Genomic DNA, 14,345 nt, shown 5'->3' with positions numbered 1-14,345 from the left:
ATCACCCCTGGCGGTGCTCAGGGGACCATATGGGATGCTGGGATTCGAACCCGGGTCGGCTGCGTGCAAGGCAAACGCCCTACCCGCTGTGCTATCGCTCCAGCCCCCTTGTTTTGTTTTTTGGACCACACCTGGCAGTGCTCAGGGCTTCCTCCTGGCTCTGCACTTAGGGATCACTCCTTGTGAGCTTGGAGGACTATTTGGGATGCTGGGGATTAAACCTGGGTTGGCAGCATGCAAGGTAAGTGCCTTTCCCACTGTATTAGCGCTCTGGTGATAGGCTCTGGACTACAAAAAGGACAAAGAAATGACAGTAGACTCTGGACTCTAGGAAGGACAAAGAAATGTCCTTTACTTAGTGTGGGAAAAAAACCCTTAAAACAGCTATTCCTGTAGCTGCAGATGTGAGATTTCTACTGGTAAAGAATTACATACAGGGATCAGAGCCATAGTAAAGTGGGTAAGGTTTGCCTTACAAGCAGCCAACCTGGGCGTGATCCCTGGCATCCCAAAGAGTCCATCACCAATGAGTGATCCCTGAGCACCATTGGGTGTGGCCCAAAAACAAACACAAAAATGAATTATATACAAAATTATCCAGAGAAAGGGCTGGAGAAATAGTACAGCAGGTAGGGCCTTGCATGCAGCTAACCTAGGTTAGATCCCCAGCATCCCATAAGGTCCCCAGACAATGGCCAGAAATAATTCCTGAGCACAGAGCCAGGACGAACACCTGAGCAATGCCAGGTGTGGCCCCCAAACAAACAAACAAACAAACAAAAACAAACAACAAATACTCAAAACCAAAATTATCCAAAGGACTGAGGAGAGATTTAAAATTGTATTAATTTTTTTGTTGGGGCCAGAGCAAAAGAACAGAGGTAGTGCACTTGCCTTGGACACGGTCTACTGGGTTCAATCTGAGACAGGAGTGATCCCTGGGCGAAGAGCCCATGAATAAGTTCTGAGCACCGTTGGGTATAGCCCAAACCCTTCTCAATCTGTCCCCCAATTTGTGTGTGTGTGGTACAGTAGTGCTATCTCAGTGCTTCATATGCAAGGCATGTGTTCTACTGCTGCACCACATTTCTAGTCTCAGAGGATGGATTGTAAGAGGTCACACATTTGAAAGCTAACGCTTTAGTATTTTTCGATTAGTTACCAGTCAGCATGTGAAACATTTTCAGACCTGGGGTCAGAGAGAGAGAGAAGACAGTAGGTAGAGCACCTGCCTTGCATGTAGCCAATTCTGTTTCAATGTCTAGCAGTAAACATGGTCCCCCAGCCCTGTAGGAGTGATCCCTGAGCCCACAGCCAGAAGCCCTAAGCACAGCTGGGTGTGGCCCCAAAACATTAATAACAGGGCCAGAAAGATAGCACAGTGGGTAGGGTGCTTGCCTTGCATGCAGCCAACCTGAGTTTGACAGCCAGCACCTCATATGGTCCCCTAAGCCCCATCAGGAGGGAGCCCTGAGCATCGCTGGTTGTAGCCCCCAAACAAACAAAATAATAATAATAAAAAAAAAAACATTGCCAGGTCTACAGAGAGCCTGAATGCTGCTTTTGTTTTACCTTGTTGGGCCACACCTGGAAATGCTCTGGAATTACTCCTGCTGGTCCTTGGGGGACCATATGGGGTGCCAGAGATCGAATCTGTGTCAGTCGTGTGCAAGGCAAGCACCCTACCTGCTGTAGTGTTGCTCCAGCCTCAGGTGTTGCTTTTTACTCCTGGCTTTGCACTCAGGAATTACTCCTGGCGGTGCTTGGGGGACCATATGGGATGCCGGGGATCGAACCCGGGTTGGCTGCGTGCAAGGCAAACGCCCTACCCACTGTGCTATCGCTCCGGCCCCAGGTGTTGCTTTTTAGACAGATCATTGCAGCATCATTATGAGAAGGCTTGATGAGGAGACTGGGAGATGCCAGTAAGAAGGACAGCAGTCCCATGCAAACAGGACAGGTATAGGGACAGGCTGTTGCTTTCTTAGGAAAAAGGAGACCCCAGGAGTGAGAGGACTAGTACAGGGGGTCAGGCACTTGCTGTCGACCCCTGGTTTGATCCCCAGCATGGCAGATGGTCCTGTGAGTACTGTCTGAGGACACAGCCAGGCATGGCCCCAAACTCCCCTTCCCCACTAACAACAAACCAGACAAGACCAGGGCAGGGGTAGAAATGTTACAGGGCAGAATATCAACACCCCACCCCAAAGCCTGGAAATCTACTTACATTCTCCAGGGTGCCAAGGTCTGGTTTGTGCCAGGTTTCAATTTTAATCAGAAAGTCTTCTTTCATGTATTCATTCTGGAATGGGGGTGGGTGGGTAAGAAAAACACCTTACAATCACCAAAACTGTAGAGTGACCATCCCCACTAACCGATCACCCTCTGCCTCCTATCACCGCTGTAGGGACCACAATATGCTAGGCCTGAGCGATCTCATTCAGTGCTCACAGTGGTCTGCGAGCCCTGGAGGATGACTGCCCATATTTCATGGATGAGGTCAAGCCCAAAGGGGTCAGGTCAGGTAACAGAGATTATACAGAGCTGGTGTCGAAAACAGTTCTGACTTCAAAATCCATGTGTTTAACCACTCCACCACCCTACTTTAACCACAGGGTGCAACGGTTAGTGGGCAGCACAGGAAGACTGCCTCGCTGACACGACTGACTCCTGCCCCACTCCCTCCAGCCAGCCTTCTGCTGAGGCCTGCGGTTCTCTTCTCAGCAGTTTAACCCTTCACACTTAATGTCTTCTGACCGCTTCTTAGAAATCAGAAGTCCTCAGAAGAACAGCACATTAACCCCTCAGCCCTTTGCAGGAAGAGTCGGGGCCCCAGACGCTGGTACAGTGGCTAGGGTGCTTGTCTTGCATGTCGCAGACCAGGGTTGGATCCTGGCATTTGGTATGGTTCCCCAAGGACCTCCAGGAGTGATTCCTCAGTGCAGGGGCAGGAGTAACCCATGAGCATCACTGGGTACAGCCCCAAAACAAAAAAACACCAAAAACCAAAAACTGCCTCCATTTAACCCACCGAGACAAGGCATGTGGACGAGGATTCTGGAGGGAGGAAAGACAGGGCAGTGGTAGAGGGGATGGACGGTCACGGGATGTGAAGTCTTCCTGACTTCACAGTTGTGACTAGGGTCAGTGTTCATTGGGGTCAACAGATCCCCTAGAGTTGGAAAGGCACAATCAGGCCAGCAACCTGAGGTTTCCACATAGTGCCAAGGAAGGCAAGGGAAGAGGAGAGAGAACCTGGGGTGATTCATTTCATTTGGGGTGAGGTACCTGACAAAGGCACAGGCCAGTTCATCTCAAGAGGATGGGACAAAGCACAGGGGTAAGGCACCTGCCTTGCACATGGTGGACCAGTTTGTTCCCAGCACCACAAATGGTCCCCCGAGCACCACCAGGAGTGATCCCTGAGCTCAGAGGCAGGAGTAAGCCCTGAGCACTTGAGGTGTGGCCCCTAAACCAAAGAAAACAAACGAGCTCCCTTGGCCAATTAACAAGTTCCAAATTGGGACCAGAAAGATGGCTCACCTAGCTGGAGCACTTGCTTTCAGGAGACCCGGATTCAATCCCAGGCTCTGCCTACAGCCCAAGTTCCTCTGGGACTAATCCCTAAACACAGAGCTGGGAGTAGCCCCAGAGCATTCCCCGGGTGTGGCCCGAAAACCAAAAGGAAAAAACAAAGTAAGTTCCTCATTGGGATGGAAAGAATTATGCCTCACTTAACTAGCTTCCAAGTCACCGAGAAAGAGAGGAATACCCAGAATTTTAAGTATAGCTATATTTTTTATTTTTTCTCTTATAAATCATCTATATTTGAAAACCCCCTGAAAATACTTACTGTAATAACTGCTCCAAGTCAGGACATGGAAAGAAGAGAGAAAGAGATTAATGAGGAATTAAAATCTGCCTCTCGCCACCCGCCCAGGGGCTCTGGCAGCAAAGGGCTCTCCGTGCCCAGCAGCTTACCCCAGGGCTGCCCTCCAATGCAGCAGCCCTCAAGTGCCACCCAGTACAAGTCCCCAATGACCGAATCTGGCAATTAATTAAGGGGATGCCACTATCGGTCCCTCGGGACTTTCTGGCTGGCCTAGGAATGGGACTGGCTCTGTGGAGCTGAAGCACTGAGCCCCAGCACTCTGCACTCAGTTTCAGCTGGTGTCCCCCACTTCCTGGGGGTGTGTGGGGGGCACTTTAGGCCAGGCCCTTTATATCTGCCTTCTGTGTCCTCTGTCTCGCTGTAACCAAACCTCTCACCTCTATTCTCTCGGCTCATTGTAATGAGACCCCCTTGGAAAGCACAGATCAATTATTCATAGGCGAGAATGACCAGCTCTGATGTCACTGCACAACCAACTACCTCTCCTGACAGCAGCCCAGTTCATTCTGTACCCTCTGAATTTAGGAGTTATCTTGGTTTCTGCTGGAAGTCACACTGCCACATGTGGACAGTTGTTATTTGGTGCTAATAGTTAAATTCTGTAATTCTAGAACTGAAATCAAGATATCTAACTCTGAAATGGAAGTACCAGGTACAGAAATAAAGAGATCATGAGTAATTTCCCTGAATCCAGTGAAAGAAAGATACTTGCAAGACAGTATTAAGACTAAAAGGTCCACACTGAAAAAATTCACCTGTCAATAATAGCTCAATGAAAATTAAGTTAGTAAAAGGAAAATCAAACAGTTCAAAGGGAAACAGTTCAACAGGTTGAGGACACGCTTTGTATACAGGAAGGAGGTCAGGGAGTTCTTCATTTATCCCTGCCATTGCTGGTCTCCCAAGCCCCATGAGTGACTCTTAAACACAGAACAGGGAGTAGCCTCTGATCACTGCTGAAGTGGCTGAAAAACCACACACACAGACACACACAAAGCATGAATGTGCATGCACAGAAGTGATAGGGTCATATAAGTGGAAATGATAGGTGCACACACACACACACACACACATAGAAATGGTAGGTACACCCATACCTGAGTGGAAATAAACACACAAACATAGAAATGATAAGTATACACATATATACATGGACATGATAAGTGCACATACATGCACAGAAATGACAGGTACACACATATATAAATGACAAATACACACATGGAAATGAAAGAACACACATGCACAGCAATTATACCTATACATACATGGAAGTTATAGCTACACACACATGGAAGTACACATACAAGAAAATGATAGCTATACACACACAGAAATGATTAGGTACATACACACATGAAAATGACAGTTACACATAAATGGAAGTCATAGGTACATATGGAAATGATAGGTACACATACACATACACATGAAAATGGTAGGTACATACAGATATGATAGGTACACACAAACACACACAGGAATGATACACACACAGAAATGATAGGTATAAGTATACAAAACCACACACACACGCACGCACGCATGCGCACACACACACACATGCGCACACGCGCACACATGGAGGGTATACTATCCACCAGCAGAAGTCCCAGGAGGCCGTTTGGCAGGGAGTCTTCAGTGCTGTTCAAAGAGTGGGAGTCTCAGGTGCTGCAGGGAGCCTGGAGCAGAATGGGCCAGGTCCGATGACCCTGGGCATTAAGCTGCTACAAGCCCCCTGATTTTGAACCCATGTCTCCAAGCAACCTTCTTTTTAAAGTTTTTGGTTTCGGGGCCACACCCGGCGATGCCCAGGGCTTACTCCTGGCTCTGTACTCAGGAATGCTGGTGGTACCCAGGGTCCATATGGGGATTACCCTACCCGCTGTGCTACTGCTCCACCCTGAAGTAACCTTCTAGCTTGGCTTCTGAGGGACGTACTAGCTTTTTGTTTTGTCTGCTTCTTCTTTGAGTCATTCCCCAGAGTCCTCAGGGGGTATTTTTGGCTGACTGCCCAGGGGTGGCTCCCAGCAGTGCTTGGGGAACCATGTGGTACGGGACCAAACCCAGTTTTCTCCAGCCCTGTGAGCCAGATCGCCACCCACAAATCAACATGATTGTAATCTGGTTTCCCATGTGGAAGTGTCCACAAAACAGCAATGCCTTAATCAGCAAACAAGCATATCTAGTTTCATTAGTGATTTTCTTTTGTTTTCACTGTCGTTGTTATGGCCACACCTAGTGGGTACTTGGGGTGCCAGGGATCAAATCCGGAACCTCATATACAAGGCATATACTCAGCCATCTGGATCACATTCCTGGCTCAGTAAATTCTGTATTTCACTATCACTCTATATAGACACCGGGGTTTCTATTAGTCTTTGTGAGACTCTGGAAGTAGATCCCCACAGTTTTTACAACCCCCTTCCTGACCTCTAATGCCAATTTGATGGCCAAATAATCTCCCCCACTCTTTCCCAGCCCTTCCTGCTCCTCCATGCACTCAGCACAGCACGCTTCAAATGGTAACCCTCGCCACACCGCTAATACCCCGGGAAACCTGCGCAGCTGGAGAACAGGGCTCTTCAGTGAGACCAAAGGAGCCTTAAAACCATGTCTTGTGAGGACTGTATGTGGCTGGGGGTTAAAGTTAGAGAGGGAAACATTAATTTGCTGCTTTTCATCCAGGCGAGATGAGACAGAGAGAAACAAAATGAGAGGAAAAGAAAGCTGACAAGGAGTGGAGTCTTTAAAGTTCATTTTTTGTTCACCTCAAAATAGGGTTAGAGCCTTCCCAAAGGTATGGAGGTTGTTCCACATTCCTCTATCTATCTCTGCCTATGTAGACATGGCCTTTTATCCACTTAGGCCAAGCTAAAAAGTTTGAATAATCTTTCTCCCATGAACTCTGGGGAGAGGGGTGCGAAAAGTAGCCTTCCTTAATTCTTATTTTTTGGGAGGGTCTACCCAGTTGTGCCTGAAGGCCTGGGGGCCATTACCAGGAATATCTGGTCCAGTGATGTGGGCCTGAGAGTTGAATAGTTGAATAATCCAGCGATACAGGGTTATTCAGGTCTGGCAGTGGTAGGGGGCCCCAGTGCCTCCCAGAGGTGCTGAAAGTGGGGGTGGGGGATGGGTGGGCTTTGGACATGTGGTACAGGGAACTAAGTGGGGCTTCTAGCATTCGAGGCTTATGCTTTATTTACCCTTCTGAGAGCTCTCCCCCCAATCCCGAGATCTTTGTTATTCATGTATCTGTTTATTTCTGGTTTGGGGGTCATATCCAGTGATTTTCAGATGTACTCCTGGCTCCATAATCAGGGACCACCCTGGTGGTGCTCAGGGGACTATATAGGGTGCTGAGGTTTGAACCTGGTCGGCAGCATATATGGCTAAGCTGTATATCGCTCTGACCTATTTTTATTTTTTTGTGGTGCTAGGATTGAACCCAGGGCTTCACACATATAAGGTAAGTACTCCACTGCTGGGCTCTATCCCTGGTTAGGATATATTTTATTCTAATTAAAAAATTCTTTCGGGGCTGGAGTGATAGCACAGCGGATAGGGCGTTTGCCTTGCACGCGGCCGACCCAGGTTCAAGTCCCAGCATCCCATATGGTCCCCTGAGCACAGCCAGGGGTAATTCCTGAGTGCAGAGCCAGGAGTAACCCCTGTGCATTGCCAGGTGTGACCCCCCCCCCAAAAAAAAATTCTTTCTTGGGACTGGAGTGATAGCACAATAGGTAGGGCGTTTGCCTTGCATGCGGCCGACCCGGTTCGATTCCCAGCATCCCATATGGTCCCCCAAGCACCGCCAGGAGTAATTCCTAAATGCAGAGCCAGGAGTAACCCCTGAGTATCACTGGGTGTGACCCAAAAAGAAAAAAAAAATTCTTTCTTATTGAGGCATTGTGATTTACAAAGTTATTATATTTGGGTTTCAGGTATAAGATTTTCCAATATCAACCCCATCACGATTGTCAGGGATCACTCCTGATGGGCTTCAGGGGACCATGTGTGGTACTGGGGATTGAAGCTGGGTCAGTAACATGCAAGGCAAGTGCCCTGCTCACTGTACTATCTCTGACTCCAAGGGTACATTTTATTTTATTTTATTTTTTTTTTTTTTTTTTTTTTTTTTTTGCTTTTTGGGTCACACCCAGCGATGCTCAGGGGTTACTCCTGGCTCTGCACTCAGGAATTGCTCCTGGCAGTGCTTGGGGGACCATATGGGATGCCGGGGATCGAACCCAGGTCGGCTGCGTGCAAGGCAAACGCCCTACCCGCTGTGCTATCGCTCCGGCCCCCCGGGTACATTTTATTTTAGAAGACCAAATATATAGCTGAACAGATCTAAGAAAGAGCATCTCTATTGAGAGAGTGGATCCTAACTGCATTCTGCAACCACTGAAGAGACCAATCTTCTCTCCCTGCAACTTCCTGGCTTTCCCATGTATAAGTAGTTAGAAATTACTGTTTTCCCCCCTTTTTTTTAGGGGATTAGGATAAGATGTGACTGAATATTTGGTGTCTAGAAAAATGCTCATGTTAGCTGAAAAACACTCCAAAGAATTACAGAGACAGAGGCTTGGCCCTGGGTTGGCCCAAGCTGTGTACCCAGAGCCCTGCTTAAGGCATGGAAGAGTCCAGGCTATCTGTTTGCCTCCTTGATGCCAAGTCAGCTCAGTTTCTCATCACTCGTGCTCATTCCTGCAATTCTCTTAGACAAGAAAATTCACCTTTGGCCCTAAACCAGACACACCCAGTGGAGATGCACTATCTCCCCAGACCCCCCCTTTTGGGTCACACCCAGCACTGCTCAGGGGCCGCACCCAGTAGAGCTCCAAGGAGGACCTTATGCAAGGCCAGGATTGGAACCACTGTCTCAGCTGTAGCCATATGCAAGGCAAGTCCCTTAACCACCGCATGATCTCTCGGCTACTCTAGTTCACAGTGCACTGTCTTTTAAGAAAGTGTCAGCATACAGCAATAAAACTACAATGTCGCACACTTCAGGTCACATCAATGACTGCTCAGCTCTGATACCGGGATCCTGAATCAATGTAAGGCCACTCAGAACTGGAGAGAGCAATGACTCTGTGTGCTAAGCTTTAATCATTTTTGATCTTCAGAGGATAAAGGTCGCCAAAGTCAAGTATCATCATTCTATTCAATATAGAAGAGTACTGGGGCCCACAAGTTGAGGCTGACAGGAGAGCCCAGAAACCAGAATGACTGTGCGAACAAAGGTAAGTTGGCTGGGGGAAAAGCCCCTCACTGCACAGGTAAGTTCAAGGGAACTTCCAGTTCTTAGCAGACAGATCATTACCAAAGAGTTCTAGGCTAAATGGCCTAGAACTAGATAGCACTTAGGAGTCAGGAATTCTGGAAAGCAAAGAATCTGAAACAGTCAAAGCGGAATTCCAGAATATTGAGCACAGCAAGTTCTCTGTGAAGATTCAGTTCTATCCATTCCGGAAATAAAGACAGGAGACTGACCAATATTAAGAAGGTGATTTCCGCTCTATTTCCATCTCAACTATAAAACGTGCTGGAGAGACAGTACAGCAGGTAGGGTGTTTTATCTTGAATGCAGCCACCCTGGATTCAATCCCTGGCTCTGTATGTAGTTCCCCAAGCCCTGTCAGGAGTGATCGCTGAGTGCAGAGCCAGAAGTAAGCCCTGAGAACTGCCAAGTGTGGCCCCAAACCAAAAAGACACAAACATCATGCTGGTTTAGGGTTGTTAGGGTTGTTACCAGTTCAGAGCTCTAGCAATGACCCACCTTGACCTTAACCTCCCAACTCCAGCATGCATACTCCATGTTAGATAACACTTAGGGAAACTACTTCTAAGTCCTTTAGCAAAAGAGAAAAGAAAAAAATAGGGGTCTGGAGAGAGATTACAATGGGCAGGGCCCTTGCCTTGCACTTAGCTGACCTGGGTTTGATCCCCAGCAGCCCATATGGTTCCCCGAGCCTCACCAGGAGTGATCCCTGAGCACAAGGCCAGGACTAAACCCTGGGCATTTGCTGGATGTGGCCCCCAAATAAGCAAACAAACAAAACAGGTCTAATTTTTCTTTTTTTGCAGCGGTCACTGTCACTGTCATCCCGTTGCTCATCGATTTGTTCGAGCGGGCACCGGTAACGTCTCTCATTGTGAGACTTATTGTTACTGTTTTTGGCATATCCAATATGCCAGGGCCTCACATACACAAGGTAAGTGCTCTACTGGGACATTCCCAGACCTCTAACCACTTTAGTCTTTCCTTTGCTATTTTCTTGGTGTCTAGGCCTGGCCTTCTGCAGGGCAGAAAAGTTCCCCTACAGGTTCTTTCCTACAGTTTTTTCTCTTGAAAGTCAATGGACCGGGGCTGTAGTGATAGCACAAGCGAGCACAGCGTTTGCCTTGCATGCGGCTGACCCAGGTTCGATTCCCAGCACCCCATATGGTCCCCTGAGCACCAACAGGGGTAATTCCTGAGTGCAGAGCCAGGAGTGACCCTTGTGCATCACCGGGTGTGACCCCCCCCCAAAAAAAAAAAACAAGAAAAAAAAAATCCACGGACCTTGGGGGCAGAGAGCACAGAAGATAGGATGCTTGCATTGCACACAGCCAATCTGTAGTTCGATCTCTGGCACCCCTCGTCATCCCCCAAGTCTGCCAGGAGTAAGCCCTGAGCATCACTGGGTATAATCCAAAAATCCTGCCCACCTTCCCCTCCCCCTCCCCCCTCAAAAAAAAAATCCATGGGCCTCAACACTGCCATTTTTTGTTTTGAACCCAGGGCCACATTCATGCAAAGCACATGCTCTACCACTCAGCTATATCAAGCCAAATACAAATATACCATATTAAAATGAGAAATTTCAGAGCCGGAAAAGAGCTCAGAGGTCAGAGGGCTGGGGTTCACACTTTGCATGCTGGGTTTTATCCCCAGCACTGTATGGTCCACAAAGTCCTTCTGAGCACTTCTGGAGGGACCCTCAAGCAGTGCTTAGTATGACCCAAAAACCAAACAAAAAAACAAAAATTTTAGGGCTGGGATTGTAACTCAGTGATAAAAGCATCTGCCTGTATGTGTGAGGCCCTGGGTTCAATCCCTAGCACTGTAAACAAGCAAAGAAAAACACTGGAAATTTCACTATTTAGCAATAAGGAAATGGTTTGTTGGTTTGGGTTTTTTTTTTTCCTTTTTTTGGGTCACACCCAGCTACTCCTGGCTTTGCACTTAGGAATTACTACTGGCGGTGCTTGGGGGACCATATGGGATGCTGGGGATCGAACCAAGGTCGGCCGAGTGCAAGGCAAATGACCTACCCGCTGTGCTATCGCTCCGGCCCTGGTTTGGGTTTGTTTTTTTTTTAAATGGTTTTTGAGCCATATACGGCAATATTCAGAGGATACTACTGGATCTGCACTCAGGAATCAATACGGGTGGTGTTTGTGAGACCAAAAACATAGATGACAGTAATAACAGTATCACGATACCTTCGGATGGTGGAGTACTATGCAACCATTACTATTTCTGTAGACATTACTATTTAAATGAGGAGTTGATAAGAGGGGCTAGAGTGACAGTATAGCAGGGAGGATGCTTGTCTTGCATACAGTGAACCTAGGTTTTATCCCTGGCAACACATATGGTCTCCTGAGCAATGCCAGCAGTGGTCCCTGAGCAGAGACAGGAATAAGCCCTGAGCACCACTGGATATATTCCCCAAACAAAACAAAATAAAGTTGATTCGGGCCAGGGATGTTGCTCAGTGGTCAGGGATGTGGCTCAAGGTAGAGCATTTGCCTTGCATGTGTGAGGCTATGAGGTCCTTGGGTTTGAGTCCTGGCACTGCAAAAACAAACAAAAAGCAGGCTACCTAGTATCGGGGAAAGGTATCTATCTTCAAGCTATTTAGCAGTTTTTCTTTTCTTTTCCTTTTCTGGGCCATACCTGGCAATGCTCAGGAGAGTTACTCCTGGCTCTGCACTTAGAAATTACTCCTGGCAGTGCTCGGAGGATCATATGGGAAGCCAGGGACTGAACCCAGGTAGGCTGCGTGCAAAGCAAACACCCTACCCACTGTACTACTGCTCCGGCTCTATTTAGCAATTAGAATGATACAATGTGAAATATGTCTAGAAAATGTGTCTGGAGATTATATGTGTATATGGTATTAAAAAAACACTACCAGGGGCTGGAGCAATAGCACAGCAGGTAGGGCATTTGCCTTGCACGCGGCCGACCCGGATTCGATTCCCAGCATCCCATATGGTCCCCTGAGCACCGCCAGGAGTAATTCCTGAGTGCATGAGCCAGGAGTAATCCCTGTGCAACGCCGGGTGTGACCCAAAAAGAAAAAAAAAAAAAACAAAACACTACCATTAAAAAATTTAAAAACCCACTAGACTGTTAAGAGTAACTATCAGGAGATGGAAGAGATATAGATGGCTATTTTCTTCTGTTTGTATTTTCAAAATTCCTACAGAAAAACATTTTTGTTGTATTTTGGACGGAGGTGAGAAGGGGCCATACGAGGCAATGTGGGTACTGGATCACGTGAGACTCAAACCCAGGGCTCCCACATACAAATATAGCTCCTACCATCATAGACATCTCCCTGGCCCAAGAATATACCTTTTATAATCAAGCAAAAACAATAAAAATTATCATGCAAGTAATATATCCTCAAATAAGAGGGTTTTTTTGTTTGTTTGTTTTGTTTTTGTTTTTGAGGGATGGCAGGATGGAGCCATACCTGGCAAGGGCTCCGGGGCAGTTCCTGGTTCTGTGCTCAGGGGTGACCAGCTACGCTTGGGCAACCGTATGTGGAGTCACAATTCAAACTGGAGTTGGCCATCTGCAACACAAGTGCCTTAGCCCCTGTCCCGTCTCTGTAGCCCAGAGCGGTGGTTTCTACACTCTCTCCTGTCGTGTCCACATTGTGGTGCCCACCTGGCTGGCTACCAAACTGTACTAGACAAGTGACACTAATTGCTTAGAAGGGGGTACCCCCCAAGCTCATCCTCTAACCACTCAATGGAAAACGAAGGTGGAACACCAAGCCCCAATACAGCCCTACCTGCAGGTCTACTCGGCACACCCTCTGTCTGCATTAGAGCCCAATAAACTCAAGCCTCCGTAAGGACTTCACTCACCTGTTCTGCAGTAAGGATAGGCGTTCCATGCCTTTTCATGGATATTCAAGGCTCCCTCTGGGGCCAGCATTCGAACAAACGTGGGGACTTTGCTAAGGAAGAGAGAAGGAATAATTAGAAGACAATGGGCTTACACATCACATTCCTCAGGCCACAGCTTCTGCTGGGGAGTTGACAAGCAAGTCTCCGTGAGGTAAACAGATTACTCTTACGTCTGAGTTGCCACCCATTAGAGCCTGACCCTCTAGCTGAGCTGGCTACTATTATCCACCCACACCGGGAATGGGACAGCCCATCAGTCATTACATTATCCTTACACATTTTTCCAGAGCTCACCGGCCCAGGGCATTCCACTACACACTGCACACATTAGACAACAGATACAGGCACTGAAGAGATGGCACAAATAAGTATGGTGCTTGCCTTGCGAGTAGCCCATCTGGGTTCAAGCCCCAGCACCACCTGAGGTCTCAGAAATCAGCTGAGTGTGGCCCCCAAGCCAACAATACGCTGTGGGGAGAGCATGTCTGGAGCCCTATTCTAACCCACTGTGACTGTGGGTGGCTGGGCAGCTGAGTCAGAGTACAGAGAGAAGATGACACAGGAAGCACGGAGAGCACAGAGGAGAGCGCACAGCAAGGAGGCAGAGGAGAGAACAGAGGAGCGTGCACGGACAAGGAGGCAGAGGAGAGAACAGAGGAGCGTGCACGGACAAGGAGGCAGAGGAGAGAACAGAGGAGCGTGCACGGACAAGGAGGCAGAGGAGAGAACAGAGGAGCGTGCACGGACAAGGAGGCAGAGGAGAGAACATGGAGGAGAGAACAGGGGCAAGGAGACGGAGGAAACACGGAGCAGAGAACATAAAGGAGAGAACACGGAGGAGAGAACACAGAGGAAAGCGCACGGACAAGGAGAGAGAACACGGAGGAGAGAACACTGAGGAGAGAGCACGGACTAGGAGACGGGCAGACTCCAACCAGCCGTGCTCAGTGTCTCGACCTCTCCGGGTCTCTCAAGCACTCACACCACCTCCAGCCTCTCTGCCAGCACGTCTGTACCTTCAGACTGCCAGAGGACTTTAAACTAGGGATTCTACCAAATGAAAATAAAACTGGTTTCAATGTGATTCTAGAGACTCAAAGGAAGATTCAGGTTTCTATGTTGCAGTAATGTGGATATACTTAATGCTGAACACTTCAAAATGGCAGAAATGGTGGCCTTTGTGTGATGTGTATTTTATCACTTTAAAAAAAATCAGGTTTGGGGCTGGAGTGATAGCATAGCGGGTAGGGTGTTT

General features: G+C 48.0%; 1 protein-coding gene across 1 annotated transcript in view; it reads right to left on the bottom strand.

Annotated features, from left to right (window-relative positions):
• Positions 1–14,345, bottom strand: part of PITPNA (phosphatidylinositol transfer protein alpha) — a 46,306-nt gene that overhangs the window by 17,403 nt on the left and 14,558 nt on the right. Inside the window, exons 4-6 of the mRNA XM_055133938.1 lie at positions 13,049–13,140; positions 3,854–3,861; positions 2,228–2,302 (exon numbers count right to left, since the gene is read on the bottom strand). Coding sequence (XP_054989913.1) covers positions 2,228–2,302; positions 3,854–3,861; positions 13,049–13,140 — 175 coding nt within the window. The remainder of the gene's footprint in view (positions 1–2,227; positions 2,303–3,853; positions 3,862–13,048; positions 13,141–14,345) is intronic.

This window comes from Sorex araneus, chromosome 3 (assembly GCF_027595985.1).
Source record: "Sorex araneus isolate mSorAra2 chromosome 3, mSorAra2.pri, whole genome shotgun sequence".
NCBI classification, from domain to species: Eukaryota; Metazoa; Chordata; class Mammalia; order Eulipotyphla; family Soricidae; genus Sorex; species Sorex araneus.
The sequence above is the reverse complement of the archived record's forward strand: the minus strand, read 5'-3'. Positions and strand labels throughout refer to the sequence as shown.